At 47.1% G+C, this 20489-nt stretch overlaps 2 protein-coding genes across 2 annotated transcripts in view; one reads left to right on the top strand and one right to left on the bottom strand.

Annotated features, from left to right (window-relative positions):
* CUNH2orf70 (chromosome unknown C2orf70 homolog) overlaps positions 1–3112 on the bottom strand; it is a 16937-nt gene extending 13825 nt beyond the window's left edge. Inside the window, exon 1 of the mRNA XM_003787453.1 lies at positions 3039–3112. Coding sequence (XP_003787501.1) covers positions 3039–3112 — 74 coding nt within the window. The remainder of the gene's footprint in view (positions 1–3038) is intronic.
* Positions 3113–6972: 3860 nt separating this feature from the next.
* The window catches only part of OTOF (otoferlin), a 95102-nt gene continuing 81585 nt past the window's right edge, over positions 6973–20489 (top strand). The window contains exon 1 of the mRNA XM_012803709.1: positions 6973–7051. Within this exon, the coding sequence (XP_012659163.1) occupies positions 6973–7051 (79 nt within the window). The remainder of the gene's footprint in view (positions 7052–20489) is intronic.

The raw sequence follows: 20489 nt of genomic DNA, 5'->3' as shown, positions 1-20489 counted from the left end.
CTGCGTGCGTGCTGTCCAGAAATTATTTTAATAGAAAGCTCCTTAGCATCTTGCTTACACTGCTTTAAAACAACCCAAGCTTTATACAAAATATAGGGATATTGAAGTCACATAGAGTTAGCTTGACTTGCTGAATGACCTTGAGCCAGCTGCTCACTTATCATGTGGGCTATTGTGATGATTTACAAAAAAAAAAAAAAAAAAAAAAAAAGATTTGTAAAAGGCCCAGCACAGAACCTGGCACAGAGTTGGTACTCATACATGGGGTTCATGACAGGCATCAGGGACCTGGGTCCAGCCCAGCTCTATCATCTCCAGAGTGGGGCTCACACAAGTCCTCCCAAGACTTCAGTGACCATGTCTGGAACAGGAGCAGGCTAGGCTCCACAAGCTCTGAGGTCCCTCCCAGCATGAATATTTTCTGCCTCTATGAATAAAGCTAGTAAGGGGGGGGGGGTGATTTAAATGTCAGAAGAAACTAGCTGTGCTTTAAAATCCTGTGATTAATGTTTGAAAAGACATACAAAAATAATAATTATCCAAGAGTGGTGGGGAATCTTGGATTCTTTCATTAACTTAACAAAATTGCCAAAGAAGTAGCATTTAGAGACATAAAATGAATCAATTCATTTCTTGTTGATGGGAACCTTTAAGGAGAGCACCAGAAGGATCCATATGGGAAAGCACAGATACAAACTGGACTGCTCAAACTAGCCCAGTCCCAGACTGAAGCCTTATTCATGATCTCATCATTACCATTTAGACTTTTTTTTTTTTTTTTTTTGCAGTTTTTGGCTGGGGCTGGGTTTGAACATGCCACCTCTGGTATATGGGGCTGGCGCCCTACTCCTTTGAGTCACAGGCGCTGCCCTCTTGTCATTACCATTTCTAAAAGGACAGGATGCTCTCGGGAACTGCACAGAAGTGGCCTGGAGAGGAAAGCATCCTAGGATTGGTCCGGCACCTTCCAGACAGTGGGGGACCCATCCAAATGGGGTTTGCAGGAGCGCCTAGCCTTGCCCCACAGGTGGGAAACAGTCAAGGAGTCAGACAACACAACAGGTTCTCAAGTGGAGACTGTGAGAGGCTTAAGGAAAAAATATCAAAGTATGAAACCAAACTGCATGATAAGTACCCAGAGTGTGGTGTCACCATCACTGTGCAAGGCCTTAAAATGGAATCAAACCAAATCCTTATATGTTTATACCAGTCTGGGAGCCCCTCCAGGGAAGCCCCCACTGGTTTGTCTATGTCTCCCTAGCATCCAGCATTTTTCAACCTGTTTTATCTCACAGCACTCTTGAACCTATAGTTAAACTTCCATGACATACTCATATTATGTAAATCGAAAAAACAAAAAAAGAGTAACAAAAAGAATATACTTACTATGCTTTGAACTTTTTTTTTTGAGGCAGAGTCTCACTATGTCACCCCCCAGTATAGTATCATGGCATCACAGCTCACAGCAACCTCCAACTCTTGGGCTTAAGTGATTCTCTAGCTTCAGCCTCCAAAGTAGCTGGGACTACAGGTGCCCACCACTATGCCCAACTATTTTTTTGTTGTAGTTGTCATTGTTGTTTGGCAGGCCCAGGCTGGATTCGAACCTGCTAGCCCCAGTGTATGTGGCTGATGCCCTAGCCTCTGAGCTACAGGTGCTGAGCCACTTTGAACTTCTTTTTGAAAATGCTTTAATTAACGATCTTTAAATTTTTTCACAGCACACCTAAGATCTTCTCATGGCACACTAGTGTGGCATGGCACCATGGTTGAAATTCACTGGTCTAAATGAATGAAAAACTGGGTAAGTCCTAAGTCACTTTTTCTAACATGCCTGCCTTGGCTTCAGGGAATTGCCATGATCTAGTAAATCAGCTTTGTCTGATGGGAACAAACCAAAGTAGCGTTTGAGCTCTCTCTAAGGCCCAGAGAAAGGTCCTGTTCACAAATAGGCTGGATTAAAGCTATAGCACCAACCTCTGGCTATTTCTGCGTGCGTGCTGTCCAGAAATTATTTTAATAGAAAGCTCCTTAGCATCTTGCTTACACTGCTTTAAAACAACCCAAGCTTTATACAAAATATACTGTGAGGTCTTTTCTTCATTTTTCAGTCGGTCCCCTTTGCAGGAGCTTGGGTGTGTGTTTGTTTTTCAGTTTGGAGACCTGGCTACACGATTCTCAAGACACTCACCACCTTCATTAGCTCTGCACACATTCTTGACATGTGCAGGCTGCTTCTCAGAACCCAGTTTGTGCCCGGGGTGCCCATGCTGCCTGGGAGGACAGACAAGCCAACTTTCCCCCTGGAAGAAGTTGGGAGTGGAAGCATCCGACGTGTCAGGAGAAAGGGCCAAAGAATAGAAGGGAACGGGAGACTTGCATCTTAGATGTCTGGAGTTTGAAAACATCCAGAGAAAACAAAGGCAGGAGCACCTCGCATTTGAAAACATTCAGAGAAAACAAGAGCGACCCTGCATTTGAAAACACTAAAAGGAAGGCAGTCAGTCAGGCAAGCGGCCAGGATGCTTTCAACAGCAAGGGAGGATAAAGTGAGACCAGAGAAAGGTCCAAGCACCAAGTTGGTGGGCAGTGCACACTCTTAACCATTAACTTGTAGCCAGTCCTGCCTCGCCAGACGCTCTGAGCAAGAGCCCACCGGTCCCCTTTCCTCATTCAACAAATACTAATCTTGCCCGAATCCTGGGTGCCCGCACGCTCGGTGCTGGGACGGGAAGGCAGGCTGCCCGTATTCTCCGTATGCACCCCACGACGTGGCTCTACGTCCCCCGGGCGGCTGCATTCACGCGAGGTCCCGTTATCCCGGGCCGGTTGGCTCCGGGTCGTCAGGGACCAACTTCAAGGAACCCGCAGCCCCCGCGGGCACCCATGGCCGGCCCTGAGAGTGCATAAACCCCCAAGCCTGGGGCGCAGCTTCGACGACAGAAGGGGGCGGGTGCAGGGGGCGTGGCTATACCCCAAGTTCCCACCCCCGCCTCCGGCCCTGACCGTCAGGTTTCGGTGGTGCACCGCAGCCTTACCCAGGCATGAGGCTGGGGGGCACGTAGGTGGCATTGAACTCGCTCAGTAGGGTGCCCGCGCTTCGAGAAGCCATGGTGGGTGTGGCGAGAGTGCGGGCGCCACGGCTCCCTGCCCCGAGGTAAACAGCCTGCGGGTCACCCGGCAACGCGCGCCTGGCAACGCTAGCTGGCCCATCCTCAAGTTCCCCGGCTCAGCTTGGCCGTCCCCTCCCTGAAGAGGCCCAGCCAGGCGAGCTCAGTGATGCTGTCCCACCCCCACCCCCAGCCCCCATGCTCCCCCGTGTGACCCTGGATATCATGCTAGGCGGGCAGCATACAGAGAATGCGGGCATGCCAATGGGGGGCACCCTGCAGAGTTGGAAACCAGGTGGTGTGGCTGGCTGGGTCAGTTCTGTGGCTTGGACAGAGTGGAGCCTTGGCTTTGGAGGCCATGCAGAAAGCAGCTGTCCCATCACAGCTAAGGCCAGTGAATCCCCATGGTCCCAGGGGCCCCAGGAGCTCGCTCTCTCCAAGGCTGCCACCATTACTCCATTTCAATCACAACTACAGGAAGGGTCCCTGCCATGAGCCTCAGTCAATGTGGTTGCCAAGGACACCCTGTAATTTAAGAGAGAGAGAGAGAGGGTGAGTGTGTGTGTGTGTCACACACGTGCGTGCACTTGAGTGTTTGTGTGTTGGGATAAGGCTCATTTTCCCCATGGACCTCTTCTTAGAAACTTCCCTATCACCTCAACTTGCCCCTCAAACTATCCTACAAGAGTAGTTTCATAAGTAAGGGACAAAAAGCAAATCATGAAAAAGTCCGGGCATGTGATTTACATGTGTCCCCAATTCCACAGTTCATTTTGGCCCTCAAATTGCAAGGATGGCATTAGCCACAAGGAGCAAATCTCCCGCTGGCCCGCAGGTGAGGTCTGATGTATAACACTGCCTCTCTCCACATGACACTGGGGCTTCCAAATCCCGGGTCTCCAGTGACCCTCACCCCTATCTTAGGCAGCATGCAGGATGGGGGCAGGGACTTAGGTTTTTAATTGGGATGAGAGGTGGTGGGGACACGTTCCAGAGTGCCATGCTCTCTGTGGCTTGGGTCCAGATCCTTCCTCTTGGCGCCCTTTGCAGCAGGCTGGTATCAGTAAAAGGGCGCTGCAGTTTCCCTCCATTCCTCCCTGGATGTCAGCTGGAGAGAAGTGTTATCCTCACAGTTTGACTCTGCAAACAGCAGCCGGCAGCTGATGAACACCACAGACACTAATGACTTCACAGGATGCAGTTGCAACTAGAATTCTCCAAAGACCTTTTCTGACAGATGACAATGAAATGGAGGGAGCCACAGGCTTCCCAGCGATGCAAGAAGCAGAAAGGGGGGTGTGGTGGGGGAGGGAGGGGCAGGTAAATGAGTAGTTGCAGATTCCATTCTCCGCTGAGCCTTCAGAATTCAGTCATGCTGTATTTTTCTAAATTCTCCTTGGGGAACATGAGCTACAATAAGAAAAACATTAGTGGCCAGGCACGGTGGCTCTTGCCTGTAATCTTAGCACTCTGGGAAGGATTGAAGTGGAAAGATTGCTTGAACTCATGAGTTTGAGACCAGCTGAGCAAGAGCAAGACCCTGTCTCTACTGAAAATAGAAAAATTAGCCCACTGTGGAGGTGGCCACCTGTAGTCCCAGCTACTCGGTAGGCTAAGGCAGGATCATTTGAGCTTAAGAGTTTGAGATTGCAGTGAGCTACGATGCCGCTGGACTCTAGCCAGGCAACCCGAGGGAGACTCTGTCTCAAAAAGAAAAGAATAAAGAGAAGGGAAGAGAAGAGAAAGGAAAAGAAAAAAGAAGATTAGTGAAAGTTGATAAAAGAGCAACCCTCAGTTCAGGGGTGACGTACTCCAGGAAGGCTTTCCAAGAACCACCAGCCCAGAAAGGGGTTGAGCAACCTCTCCCTGCCCCTCCAGGCTTCCCAGTGGCTCTGCTTGGGGCCCTGTGCCCTGCACTCTACTCGCTGCATTCTCGTCCATCTGCCTCTTGCATTTGGGGCTTGGTGCTCTACCTGTCGTAGTCATCTCTGAATCCCAGCATCTGGCACTGGAAGGAATTCAATAAACATGCATTAAATATATACTAAAAGTTACTTAAGTGAGTGATAGGAGAACAGAAGCTAAAAAGTGGGATCTGGTTTAGGTTTCAGAAGGGTCAGCTGACTCACCTGAGGCCTGCTCAGTGGAATTGCTACCGTTTTATAGGTAGATGTGGAAACTGAGGTTCAGCAAAGCTCAGTGTCTTGGCCAGAGCAGATTCATGGTCTTTTTCCTGAAGAGGCACAGATCTGTAAGAGGCCCCATGAAATCTACCCCCTTCAAGGGAAAACCTTTAGAAGGCCTAGGGAGAAGATGGATTATTTTTTTTCCTATCAAATGCTACCAAGCCTTACAAACACAGATCACCTGATAGCTGCATGGACGGAAAATGCTAATGATTTAGGTTCTTTTTAAAGAGACATTAAACATATCTGACTTTAAAAAAAAAAAGTAGCTATTCACTCGTGTTCAATAAATACAATATTCTGAAATATTCTTTAATATAGTTAGATATATATATAAGAATAGTGAGCAGGGAACTAGGGGAGGACAGAGGGAGAAGGAAAAAGAGCATACAATAGAAAAATAGGACAGAGTAGTAGGAAATATCCAGGAGAAAGAAAGAAGGGTCTTAGTTATTCAGACTTATTCAGACTATAGAATTAAAGAATAACCTCTTTTATTATCATGCTATGAAAAATTCATATTTCTCTGTTTAAGCTTTTAGACTGTTTCAGATAGGTCGCTGAGCTCACCCTTTTGTCCTGTCAACATTAATGGGTGTCCTACTATGTATAGGCTACCTCTGGGATACAGAAATGCTATGCTCCAGGGTCTCCCCAGGGTTAGGGGCCTGGGGTAGAGGCAAGTGGAGCATCCCAGGACCCTGTGAGATGAGAGGGGCAGGAGCAGCACCAATGCAGCCTGGCGCAGGTACAGAGGCCCCCACTCCCAGGAATAGGCACTTACTGAGCAGAGTCCAAGGGAGAAGGCAGGGGTGGGGTGGGGCGTTCCACCAAGAGTGAATGGAGAGAGAAGGGATCCAGATGACCCTTCATGGACATCCCTCTCCCACCTCCAGCAGCCAATAAGAGCAAGATTCTGCTCCACTCACTGGAAACCAAACATCAGCCCATCTCACCTCCCCCAGCCCCCTTCTTTGTCCCCAGCCCCCAGCAGGGGCTAGCTTAGTGCCTGATCCTTAAGCATGGCTCCTGGTAGCACATAAACCTCTGCTTCCTCCTGAGTCAGGTGTCCCTCTCAGGCATGGCCTGGTGCTTGCCTTCCTCTCACCCCTGATGTTCAGAAATGGTGATCCCAAGGCAAGGCTCAGGACCAGCCTCTTAGGGACACAGGCTCTGGGGGTAGGGGGTAGCAAGTATGTTCCCTTCTTCTTGCTGGGCTCCCCATGTGAGGGGGGGTGCTGCCCATTCCTGGAACAAAGCTTGCTGAGGGGTGGCCTGGAGCCCCCACCCCAGGAGCCGGGAGATGACACCTGAAGCTGGACAGGGCTGTATCTGGGAGCCGGCAGCTGCTGAATAATGAATCCCGACTGAGCCTGCACTCCCAGGCTGCACACTGTGTGCACACCACACACACACAGAGATCCACACACAACGGGCTGACAACTAAGAGGGGCGGGGGCAGGCAGGGCTGTGGGCTGTGAGTCGCTGGAAGGAGCAGCTCGCTCAGTTGCCTTGGTCTCTGTGGGCAGCATCATCAGAGGGGCCTTGGAGGAGGACGAGGAGGACGAGGAGGAGGCGGCTGCAGCAGCAGAGAGGAGGGAGGCGTGTGAGCCGTGCTCCACCGGCTAGCTCCTTCCCGCTGCTACCCCTGGCAGTGCCGGGCTCTGCGCACCAGCATGGCCCTGTTCGTCCACCTCAAGACAGTCTTGGAGCTGCGGGGCAAGGGCGACCGCATCGCCAAAGTGACTTTCCGAGGTAGGGAAGCCTCCGTGTTAGAGGGACCCCAGTTCTGAGTACTGGGCCAGCACGCTCTGGAGGCTTCTGGGGACAGGGCCGGCTGGGAGGAGGGACAGGAAAAAAGTTCCAGCAGGGGCTGGGGTGATGGGGCTTTTCTTAGGCAACCATCTGCCCCTGGCCTGACCAACTGTGGAGATTTCTTAAAAATCAGCGTCCCCCCTCTGTGTTTCCATGACTGCTTCTCCTTGCACTCGCCAATGTGCCAGTGCTCCGGCAGGGTGCGGGACTCTGCCTGGGGAGGCAGAAGGGAGAACTCCACCCCTGGGCTCAAAGGGACCCAGGGCTGTAGAGCCCAGCCTTGCAGAGCCTTCCTGGCCCACACCTCCCACCCCTCTTCTCCTGCAGGTTCTTTTCCTTGGGCACAAAGTGAGGATGGAGTCTTGGAGCCTGGAAAACCCCAGGTGGCTTGTACAAGTCAGGGCAGCCAGCTCCCTGGGCCCCAGAGTGATGGGGGATACTGTTGGCTTCTTTCACGTGTTTACATGGGCAGGGACCCTATGGACTCCCTGCCTTCCTCTGTTGAGTCTTTTCCTACTCTTCTTACTCATGCATTCAGTGACTATTATAATCTACCATGTGCCCAGGATGGAGGCTGGAAACATAAAGAGGAGCATGACCCAGCCCAGGCCTCCAGGAGCCCATATTTGGGAGGAGGGAGACAGGAGGACCAGCAGGTAGACAAGCAGGACAAATGTGTGATGCAGAGAGGATGGGGATAAGTGCACCATGCAAGCTACAGAACTGGCATCCTAAGCCAGGCTGGGGGTTGGTAGTCAGGGAGGGCTTCCACAAGGAGGCAATAATTAACTGAAACTCAAGGGACCAGCAGGAGGGAGCAAGGTGAGGAGGGGAGGACTGAGCTGGTAGAGGGAATGATGTGCCCAGGGCTTGGAGAGAAGCAGGAACTTGAGAGCCATCAGAGCCTGCATGAGGCTGGAGCCAGAGAGAGCATGAGAGCCGAGGCCAGAGAGCCAGGCAGAGCCATGGAGGTGAGGCTGAACTTCACCCCAAGAAAAGAGGGTTTGAAGAAAGGAAAGGCAAGGGCCAGGCTCACCCCTGAGACCTCTCTGTCACTGCCCAACCTTGTGGGACACATCTCTAACAGACTTTGACTAAAGGCCAGAGCATTCCTCACTAGACATGGCCCCTCCTCTCCAGAGAGTGGTCTGAGAGTGGGGTAGGGTAGTAGGGAAGGAGCTGAGAGAACCCCACCATGCTAAAGAGCAAAGTGAGCCTCGGGCCCAGGCTGGATGCAATATCCAGCCAGGGATACAGAGGTGCGACCACTGGCAACACTTCCCCAGCAGGAGCCCTGGGCACCTCCCATCCCTCCTCAGAGCCCTGGGTTGTCCATGCTGCAGCCTGTGTTCCCAGAGAGGAACACAGGTAGGTGATGGTAGTGTCTCTGCAGGTGGGAGGAGTCTGGCAGGGTCACCTGTTGCTTCCCCCTCCCCACCCCCATGACTGCTTTCTCTGCAGCACCCTGGATCTCCATGTGCCACCTGCTGGCTCATGCTGGCTTTAGAAAAAACAAGTGTGTCCTTTCATCTGTGCAATGCGGTTCTGTGTTCCAGAGACAGCACAGCGTCTGGCTGTTTGGTTACAGGTAGCTATGTTGTTGCAGCTATGACAAAGGCAGTACAGGTCGCACCAAGCCAGGCCTGTGGGCACACGGAGCAATCAAGTCTTGAGTGGAGAATGATTTGCGTGGCATTTGTGGAGAGACTGAGGCCCACTGGTCCCAGGTGGCAGGACCTCACCCTGGTTGTTCAATCTTGTAAGCTCTCTGTCTCCTCCTGGGCTACCTGAGGGGGAGCATGTCTGCCTAGTTCCACCTTGTCTGAGCAGTGAAAGGGTTTGGGCCTCTAGACTTACTGACTATATAAGAATTGGCCTATTTGCAACCTGTGCCCTCTGAACTGAGTGAAGAAATCACTTCCAAGCTTCTTTTGCAGGAGGTTGCCACAGGTAGAACTCCTGGGGAAGAGGGATGGGTAGCAGGTGTAAGCAGGTAGCAAACAGTTTTCCAGAGAGTCCTTGTTACAACCAATGAATCAGCCATCTACCTGCTGTATCCAGTGGTTGACAGCTATAAGCATTGCAACAGAGGGAACCAAACCACTCTAGAATGTTCCATAGCATCTCTGGCACACACAACCATTGGTGGTCAAGCAAATACTTTGTGGGAAGAAACAAACTATTGAACAGTCAGAGGGAGACCCTGGCCCCAACCTCCCTAAATGCCCTGAGTGATGCTCAATGCTAGCCCTGGCTGAGCTGTGCCCATTGGAAATGGCCCCAGCTTGACTTTTTTTGTGCCGTGCATCCAGACACTAAGGGAAGAGCCCTAATGGCCTTGGTGGAGAAGCTCTAGCTGCAGAGTCAGAAGCTCTGGGTCCTGCCTGGATTCTCTACTTACTTCACCTCCCTGGCCCTGTTTCCCCCTCCGTAAAATCAGCACAGTAATAACAGTCGCATCGCTGGGTTGCCTCAGGGAGACAAGAGGTGTGGGAGGATTTGAAGAAAGAGTATCCAAATGGCTGACATGCTTGTTGGGAGACCATTCCAGTTCTCTTTGACAACAGCTGCCGGTTCCTAAGTTGTCTTCTCTCTGGCCCAGCCACCTTCTTCTGTCAGCCAGGGGTGAGCGAAGATATATGAAGGGGAGAGGAGAGCACATCTGGGGATCCCCAGCCTATTCCAGGAGCAGGCAGGCTGGGTTGGGTCTGTTCTGTAGGACCTGAGATGTCCTGCAGGACCCGGGCTGGGCCAGACTGCTCCAGACCCCTGTTCCTATGTGGGCTGGGTGTACACAGCGTTGCCCATGGCCACACTCTTTTGCCACTATCCCAGGGCAATTAGCACTTCCTGCTCAGGCTTACCCAGTGCTTCCTGCCAACTCTGTGTTGAGCGCTCAGCTCTAACTTCCCCAACAAGCCTCTCCTGGGCTGGTCCTGCCCTACTCAGCAATTCCCTGAACATCCTCATATTTGTGGACAGGCCTGAGTTCTGGGGGTGAAGGAGACACAGCCCAGTCCTCCACTGGGTCAGATAGGAGATGGGGAGGCCTGCACTCCAACCCAGTTATGTCTGCAGGCCCAGGGCCTCGGGTCCTGGGGCCTCAGTAGTCCCCCTCGAGCCAGGGGCCTGCCTTGACCAGGTGTGATTAGGAATAGGCTATCTGGGAAGGAGCCAGCCACTTTGACCCCCAAGTCACTACTCAAAAAGAGGCTGCATTAGCTTTGGGTTTATTGTTTTTCAACTCCTAAAATAATTCCCTGCATAGATCACACAGCCATAGAACGTATGGGCCTCTGGGTTCTTCAAGTTCCAAACTCTGTCCAGTGCTCAGCACGCTGCGAGCCCCCAAGCATGGGGACCTGAGCTATCAGGGAACTGAGTGGCAGACTGTCTGAGGCCAGCATTGTTCATCCCCGCCACCCCCCACCACTCGCCATCCCCGGAGGCTTTTCGCCAAACATGAGTTTTAGGGATTTTCTGTGTGAGAAGGGGATATCCAAAGGCTGGGTCTGGCTTCCACCTGGCCTGGGGTTGGCTCAGAAGTTTGCTCCAGCAAGGCTTCCCTGCAGCCTTTTCTTTCTCACTCCTGTCCCCACCCTACCCCCAACTCCCACCCACTGTGTTCCCACACACTGAACTTCCAGCCCTTCTTCAAAGATGCCAAACCCTTTCCACCTCCAAGCCTTTCTTCTGCCTGGAGTGACCTCCACTCCCTACTTTGTGGAGGCCACATTTCTGTGCACTGCACTACCTTTTAGCATCTTTAAGGCTGAGGTCAGCTCTTAACTGAGCCCGTGGTAAGCACTGGGCTTGGTAACCAAAGTAAGTAAGAAATGGTTTCTGTCTTGGAGGTATTCGCTGTCCACTGTGGCACTGTCACTCTTTGGCTAAGTTTCCCCAACCATAAACTACCACACCAGAACTTTCTATCCAAGGGGGACCAAGTCAGAAGAGGCCTTAAGAGTCTGGAAGCCAGAAGCCTGCCCCTACTCCCCATGTCAACCTCCCCAGCCAGAGAATCTTCAAAGCCCCAGAAGGAGGCTGACCTTCTCTATGCAAGGGGGCTGCACGCGGACCCATCCTTCAGTGAGCATGCTCTTTCTGAGCCTTGTTGTGACAACATGCAGGGCAGGGTGGGGGACACACCAGGGTCTCATAGTCAGAGAGGGGAAGAAGTAGGCAGATGTAATGGAAATGCAATGCAGCCTCCAGGAGGGTGCCATGCTCAGGAGTTGAGGTAAATTGGCATGCTGATCAGAGAATAGCAGTTCACTGAGCCACAGACATCAGGGAAGGCTGTGGTAGAGAGGGGAGGAACAGGGCCGGAGAAGAAGAAGATTTGGGCCTTGAACAACCAGCCTGGCTTACACATGTGGAGAAAGAGAAGGAGGGGTGAAGAAGGGGTGACAGGTTAAGATAAGGCTGTCCCAGGCAAGGGACTGACCAGATCAGAGGCCAGAGGAGGGGATCATGGTCAAGGGCTATGAGACTAGGAAGTCATTCCCTATAGCTGGAGGAGGGGTTGCAGGGACTAAGTGGAGGGAGACCAGCCGGGAGAGGCACACCGGCCAGGTGGGAGACTGTGCTGTGTGCTGGGAAGGGCCAGCCCACCCTGAGCACCAGACACACTATCTCCCCTACTCTTGGCTGACTCCAAATTAGCTTTATTTTCTCCATAAAATGGAGGAACTCTGCCTCTTGTAATAAATATGATTTCTATTCAGAAACTTCTCCACCACTTGTTGGTAAAGGAATCAGAACATCACGGCGCTCCCGCCATGCCGGGGCTGCCTGTGGACTCTGCTCCAGCCTAGCTCCCCTGTCTTGGGGCATGTGGGTGGGTTTTGCCCCCACAGATGGCAGCAGTAGAGGGAGCCCTTAGGACAACCTCTGCAGCCTGGGCCTGCCTACGGACTCAGCTCTGTGTGCTGGCTATGGCCGAGGATGTGCCCCTGCATCCTCCAACCTTCCCAGCACGCCTGCAGGGAAAGCTGCCTAAAGCCTGCCAGGGAGTGAATGTTCCCTCTCCTCCCACCCACAGTAAGGAAATGCAGACCAGAAGGTAGCAGGCAGAGCGGGCAGAAAATTCATCAGGCTTTTCCTGCTTTACTAAGAGGGATATGGTTTCATGAAATGTAAATGATTGTAAAACTGTCTTCTGCTACAGACGCCCTCAGCAAAAATGCTGCCGGAAATGTGCTTGAGAACAGACTTGCAAATAATTTTCCTGAAGTGCAAAGCCTTGGTCGTCCCATCCACCTTTACTGATAACACGAGAGCTGTATCTCTCCCCCCTACACCCATTCCTGGGTCCGATCCTTTTTTCCTTAACTTTTCATATGGAAAACCTCAAATATATTCAAGAGTAGGAAAAATAGTATAATGGCCCCATATTCTCCCCATCCGGTTTCAAAGGCCATCAACTCATGGCCAATCTTGTTTCATTTGTGCTCCGTCCTACTCCCCCGCTCCAAATTAGTTTGAAGAAAATCCCCAAGGCCATACTGTTCCATCTGGAAATATCCAGTACATAGTAATGAAAGATAAGGGCTCAAGAAACCCTATGTATTTTCTCATTCCTAAAAATTAACAGTAATTCTTTAATAGTACCAAATATTCAGGGATCAAATTCCTAATTGCCTTATTAATGTCGTGCTTTTTATTCCAAACATGAAAAGCTCCATTTTCATGTGTTTTGCAAACCCAGGGTTTAATCATTTGCTCACCTATTCTTCCTTTCATCCAAGTAATCAGTATTCATTGAGGGGCAGCCATGTGCCAGGTGCTATTCCAGGCACTGTGGGGGGAGCAGGGAGTGTGACAGATGTGGCCCCTGCATCACCATGTGAGTACATGCATTATGGAAAGGGAGGCAGGGGTGCCAAGGCCACTTAGCACAGGGGGTCAGGAAGCTGCTGAGAGGGTGAGCCAGAGTTAGTCAGGAAAAGATGGGGGAGGAGGGAGAGCAAAAGAGAAGGGAAGTAGGGCTTGAAGTTGACTCCCCTGGAGCCCAGAAGTGAGGCAACGGGGATGGGCTGGTATCCAAGAAGGCCTTGAGGGTTCACCGCGTATTGGCAGGGACAAAACCTACAAAAGGCCTCACTCTAGGCAGAGGGGCTGATACCAGGATAGATGCCGTGTACAGAGACACAGCCTACAGAGACCTAACTAACTCTGGCTCACCCTCTCAGCAGCTTCCTGACCCCCTGTGCCTTGGCACCTGTGCCTCCCTTTCCATAATACATGTACTCCTCACACAGTGATACAGGGGCCACACCTGTCACACTGTGGAGACTGAATATTGTTTTGCAAGGGACTGGGACCCTCCAAGTGTCTTAGCAGGAGAATGGGGTGCTAAGATTTGATTTGGGAAAGAACATTCTGGAGGTCCAGACTGCCAGGGAGGAAGTGGGGCAGTGTGTAGACAAAGGGCTGAGACCCTCTGGAGTAGTCAGGTCAGGGAGGAGAGAGCAGTGCTGGGCTCAGAGAGCAAGTTACAAGGCATCTCTGGAGAGGAGTGGAGTACACTATGGCCCCAGAACCACCTTAGATCCAGGAATTTGGGGACAGTGTCTACTTAATCCTTCTCTGGGCTCCTGCCAGTTGCTGGCACTTTAAATTCTGGGGTAAAAACACTTGGAGCCATCAGCATCCAGATGGGTGCCTCCAGGGCAGGCCCATCAGCTCCCTCCAGGTGCTACAGTGCCTGGGCCAGAGCTGTCACAGGGAGGGAGGAAGGAGCTTGGCCTGTACCTGCCAATCAATTAGCAACAGGGGCCCCTCTGCACCATCCAGGCAGCCCCAGGCAGTGACCTGACAGTCCCAGAAAGGTCTCCTGAGAATGGGAATATCATGTGATCATTTTTACCCCAGGCGCCTTGACTGCTTTCTGCCTGGATCCCCCTAACCACTAGCACTGTCTTTGTTTCTATTTTAGGTTACTATTTTTTTTTTTCAAAGCAGAAGGGCTAATCTGCCTAGTTAGTGATCAGTTGTCACTCATTGGCTCTTTTTGTGAAGCCAAAGTTTAACAAAGTCAGGACTGCAGTTTCAACAATATTTTGATCCTATGAAGGGTATGAAAAGGAGTCACCCTCCCATCATGCCAGTCCCTGGCACAAGATGGGTGCTCTACCTGCTTGTGGATCTCTGGGACCATGACCTCCTCCATCTGTCATAGCAATGAGGGAACCCAGGACCCTGCAGTTGCTGAGTGTGTGGCTAGCACTGTCCAAGCCTCGAAGGGAAACACCACACTCCTTCTTTGCCTCAGTCTAGGGTCTGAAAAATGGGAACCAGAGTTATCAGTTAGTTATTACATGGTGAAGTTGAATCTGAGTGAGCACCAGGGAGACATACACATTTGAGCTGCTCTGTCCCTACCTTTCAGATAAATCCCTGACCCAAGACTACATTTCTATCCTGTATACCTGATGTTAACAGGGTAGGTTCAGGGGAAGTAAAGGAGTGGAGGTAGAGATGATATTTGAGTAAGATTTGTGGAAAATAGAGTTAGAATTACATAGGGCCTACATTTAGCTAAGAAATGGGGGAGATGGAATGGCCAATCTTCCGGGGGGGGCGGGGAGGGCCTCAGTAGTATCCCAAATCTGGCTCTGTGAGTTGCTGGTGATTTTCGGAGAGCACACTATTTAAGAAACTTGAGGAATAGCAGCTTTCCTGGACAACTATTTTTGAATTGAATTTCTTCATTCTACTGGGCTGTCAACTGTCATTATAAAATTGAATATGTGTTCCTTGCAAGAGCAAAAAGTGTTATTGTAAGAAATAATCACAAACAACTAGACAGGAAAATCATCAGGGATGTAGAAGATTTGACAACACCAAAAGCCGTGTTGACCTAATTGGCTAGAACATCACACTCCCAAACTGAAAAGTATGTATTCTTTTTATACGCACACAGAACACTCACCAACCAAGACCAGATGCTGGGCAATTAGCCAAGTCTCAATACATTTCAAAAGACTGACATCTTACAGAGTATATTCTCTAACCAAAATAGAATTCAACTAGAAATAAATAGCAAAAGATAATCTTTAAAAAGCCCCAAATATTTGAAAATTAATAACCTTCTTAAAGTCCTATGATCAAAGAAGAAAACAGCAGAGAAATTATAAAACATTGCTAAATGAATGATAATGAAAACACAACAGGTAAACATGTATAGTTTTAAATAATTATAGCGGAAAAGAAGACGAGTATGCAGGTATGGTGGTGTGCACCTGCAGTTCCAGCAATTAGGGAGGCTGAGGCAGGCATATTACTTGAGCCCACAAGTTCAAGCCTGCAATGAACTATGACTGTGCCACTGCACTCCAGCCTGAGCAACAGAGACACTTTCTCTAAATAAATAAACAAACAAACAAGTAAGTAAAAGAAGAAAGAAAAAAGTGTGAAACCTACAATCTCAGTTTCTGCCTTATGAAGCTGCCAAAAGAAAAGAAAATTAAACCCAAGTCTTGAGAACATTATATTAAATCAAAGAAGCCAGACATTAAAGACACTAGACTATATGGTTTGGCCTGTTGCTCCTGGGCTACAAAGGAGCCCTGTACAGGTTGCTCCTGTACACGAAGTATACAATGTATTACTGTAACAAATATTGTAGGCAATTATAGCACAGTGATAAATATTTGTGTATCTAAACATATCTAACCATAGAAAAGGTATGGTAAAAATACAGTATTATAATCTTATAGAACTAGTTATGTCACATACACTTACAGAACTACTGTCCTTGACTGAAACATTGTTATGTGGTACATGAATATATATAAAATGTTTAGAATAGATAAATGCATTGAGACAGAAAGTAGATTAGTGGTTGTCAGAAGCTGAGAGTAGAGGAGAATGGGGAGTGCTTGCTAATGGGTATGGGGTTTCTTTCTAGAATGATGCAAATATTAGGAAATTAGACAGTGGTAACCTTATAAATATATCAAAAAGCACCGAATTGTACACTTTAAAAGGATGAATTTTATGGCATGTGAATTATATTTCAATGAAGAAAAATATGTCAAATCCCCCAAATAAACCCAAGGAGAGTAAAAGGAAGGAAATAGAAAACAGACAACAGAGAAAATAAAGCCAGAAGTTGTTTCATTGAAAAAATTAATAAAATAAATAAACCCTACCAAGACTGATCCAGAAAATAAGCAAGAATACACAAATTACCAATGTCAGGAATGAAAAAGGGAATGCCATTACCTTCAAAGGAAAATAAGGGACTATCACAAAGTAAATTCCACAACTCAAGATTAAATAGACAAACTCTTTGAAATACAGCTTACCGAAACAAACACAAAAAGAAATAGAAAACTTAAGCATTCAATATTTATCAAAGAAATTGAATTTGTAATTACAATAATGATGATCATGACAGTAAACAAACTTCCTTCCAACAAAGAAAACTTCACATCTAGATGGTGCCACTGGGATATTTTAGGAAACATTGAAGGAAGAAATAATACCACTTTATACAAATTCTTTCAGAAAGTAGAGATGAGAGAACACTTCATTTTATGATAGCAAAATCTGACAAAGATCTTACACAAAAAGAAAATTAGAGCCCGCTCTCTCTCATGGGCACTGATATAAAAATCCTTAACAAAGTATTAGCCAGCCGAATAGCAATATATGAAAAGGATAACTCATCATGACAAGTGAGTGTTATCCCAGAAATGCCAGGTTATATTGAAATTAGAAAATCAATGAATGTATTTTACCACATTACCCCAATACAAGTAAAAAAGCACATGATTGTGTCAATAGGTGCAGAAAAAGTATTTGAGAAAATCTTACACATACATGACAAGAACTCTTGGCAAGCTAAGAATAGAGGGAGATTCCTCAATCTGATAAAACACAGCTACAAAGAACATCTAGCTAACGGCACACTTAATTCAGAAATAGTGAACATAAAGATTATAAGCAAGGCAAAATTGTCCACTCTTGCCACATCTATTCAACATTGTATTGGAGTTCTGGACAGTGCAATAAAGCAAGAAAAAGGAAAAAAAGAACTCATACAGATTGGAAAAGAAGAGTAAAACTGTCTTTAGTAACAGAAAAATTACATAGAAAATCCTAAGGAATTTATTTCAAAACTACTATAATTAATGAGTGAATTTAGTTAAGTTTTCAGGATATCTTATCAATATATACATTAAAAAATTCACCAAAGACATAAAAGACCTCCACACGAAAAACAAAAGATAAAAAAGAAATAAAAGAAACACAAATATACAAAAAATATGTTTATGGATTAGAAGATTCAGAATTGTTAAGATGCCAATTCACCACAAATTGATCTATAGGCTAAACACAATCCCCATAAAAATCACAACAGGCTATTTTGCAGAAATTGAAAACTATTTTAAAATTTACATGAACATGCAAAAGATCTAGACTAGCCAAAGCAATCTAGAAAATGGAGAAGAGAGTTGGAGCATTCATACTACAGTTGACCCTTAAGCAACACAGATTTGAATGGCATGGGTCCATTTATAGGACGATTTCCTCCTGCCTCTCATTGCCTTGAGACCAGACCCACCCCTCCTCTTCCTCCTCCTCCTCAGCCTACTCAGTGTGAAGACATGGAGGAAGATTTTTATGATGATCCATTTCCACTTACTGAATAGTAAATATATTTTCTTATCCTTATAATTTTATTAACATATCATTTCTCTAGCTTACTTTATGGTAATACAGTATGCAATATATATAACATGCAAAATATGTGTTAAATTTGCTAAAATATGTGTTAATTTGTATTAAATGACCATTTATGTTATCATTAAGGCTTCTGGTCAACAATAGACTATTGTAGCAGTTAAGTTTTGGGGGAATCAAAAGTTATACATGACTTTTCAGCTTCTCGGGAGGTTGGCACTCCTAACCCCCATGTTGTTCAGGATCAACTGTATTTGATTATAAGGTTAACTATAAAGTTATAGAAATCAAGACTGTGTGGCATTGACCTAAGACCATAGTGCAATGGAACAGAATACAACGTCCAGAGATAAACTCTATACATATACAATCAAGTGCTTTTCAATCAAGGTGTTAGATATCCAGAAGAGATAGATATCTATACAGGTACAAAATGAACTTCACATTCCTACCTCATACCACCTACAAAAATTGTTTCAACATGGATTATAGAACTAAACATAAAAATCTATAAGCTTTTAGAAGAAAATATAGAATATTGCTGTTATATTCTAAGGTTAGGCAGACTTCTTAAAATTTTTAAAACACCAGACATAAGAAATAAATTTCAGGCTCAGCACCCACAGCACAGTGGTTACAGCACCAGCCACATACACCGAGGGTGGTAGGTTCGAACCCAGCCCGGGATAGCTAAACAACTGTAACAACAACAATGACAACAAAAAATAGGAAAAAAGAAATAAATTTCAGTAAAAATTGATAAATTGGATCTTCAAAAAAATTGAAAACTGCTATTTATAAAAATAATATTTAGGAATATGAGAAGGCAAGCCATATACAGGATGAAAGTATTCACGTTTATCTGACAAAGGACTTGTAGCCAGAAAATATAAAGAACCCCCATAAATCCATAATAAAAAAAAAGATCACATTTTTTAAGTAGGCGAAAGACTTAGATACTTCATAGAATAAAAGAGATACTATGTACACATATATAGCCAATAAGCATATTGAAAATGTGGTCAACATAATTAGTCATTAGAGAAAAAAATGAAAATTATGAAGAGATACTATTTTACACACACTAAAATGGCTAAAATGTAAAACTCTGACAATAACCAAATGTTGACAAGGATATAGAATAACAAACTTTTTACACTGCTAGTAGGATTGAGAAATGGTACAATGATTCTCGAAAACCGTTCGGCAACTTCTTACAAAGTTAAACAGATACCTGCCCTATGGCCCAGCAATTCCGCTCTTAGGTATTTCTCCAAGAGAAGTGAAATCAATACATGTTTGCACAAAGGCTTTCATAAGAATGCTCACAGCAGCTTCACTCATAACCCAAAGCCAGAAGCAACCCAAGAGTCTATCTACAGAAGAATGGAGCAACAAGTAGTGGTATGTCCATACAATGGAATGTTAACTCATCAATAAAAATAAATAAATTGCTGATATGTGCCACAACATGGATAAATTTCAAAAACATTACAAGGAGCAAAAGAAGCCAGACATGGAAAAGTCCATTTTGTAGGATATCATTTATATGCATTTTAAAACAGGCAAAACTAATCTTCTATGTTAGAAATAAAAGCAGTGTTTACCTAGGGGGGCTACGAATCAGCTAGAAAAGGGCACGAAGGAGCACGTTGAGGAGATGGGAATGTTCTGTATCTTGGGTGGCACCTGTGGCTCAAAGGAGTAGGGCGCCACCCCTATATACTGGAGGCGGTGGGTTCAAACCCGGCCTCGGCCAAAAACTGCAAAAAAAAAAGTTCCGTCTCTTGACTGTGTGGTGATTACACAGGTATATGCGTTCACTGAGACTCATTAAACTATACACATAAGATCTATGAATGTAAATTTTACCTAGTTAAAAGAAGAGATAATCACACCTAAAATAGCTCAAACTTGAAAAACATTATATAAAATGATTGTTTCTGATCATACAATACTAAAAACAAGCTACAAATATGATTCATAGTAGAAGAGACTAGATTTAGCACATAGCTTAAAGGTATAAAGAAAAAAACAGGACTCTTTAGTAATACAATAATATTCTTACTGAGTAATAACATGTGTTAGATGCTGTTCCAAGTACTATCATTTCCTCCACTTCAAGGGTGAGGAAACCAGAGAAGTTAAATATCTTCTCCAAGGGCAGACAGCTAGCAAGTGGCAGAGCTGGCACTTGAGCTCAGGCACTCTGCCCCTAGAGCCTTAACCTCTGTGATTGTAAGGGACTTGTTGCTGTCCTCAATGTCCCTTACAGAGACTTTCCCAAAAATAGTCTCTTGCGGAGCCTCCCAGCAGTAGCGGGATATAGGATGGCCCAGGATAATTACCCCCACCTCACAGATGACTCTGAGACCCCAAGAGGTAGGCGCACCTGCTCTGGGACCCCAGCCCGGGAGCCAGCTCCAAGCCTCACTACCTGGCTCTTCCTCCCCACCCCACCGCACACAGGGGTATCTCCGCCCTGCTTCCTGGAGCTCTGTGGAAGTAGCTGGCCTTCAAAAGGAGCAGGCCTGTGAACTTGGGAGAGTGGAATACAGCAAGGCTGCACTGTGAAGGGAAAGAAAGGTGAGGAGATGCCAGGACACAAGAGAGGATGAAGGGCAGGAGAGGATGAGAGGCGTGCCAGAGCTCTCTGCAGCCCAGCCCGGGCACTGCAGACAAC

This window comes from Otolemur garnettii, unplaced genomic scaffold, assembly GCF_000181295.1.
Source record: "Otolemur garnettii isolate 467f Iridium unplaced genomic scaffold, OtoGar3 scaffold00022, whole genome shotgun sequence".
Classification (NCBI taxonomy): domain Eukaryota; kingdom Metazoa; phylum Chordata; class Mammalia; order Primates; family Galagidae; genus Otolemur; species Otolemur garnettii.
The sequence above is the reverse complement of the archived record's forward strand: the minus strand, read 5'-3'. Positions and strand labels throughout refer to the sequence as shown.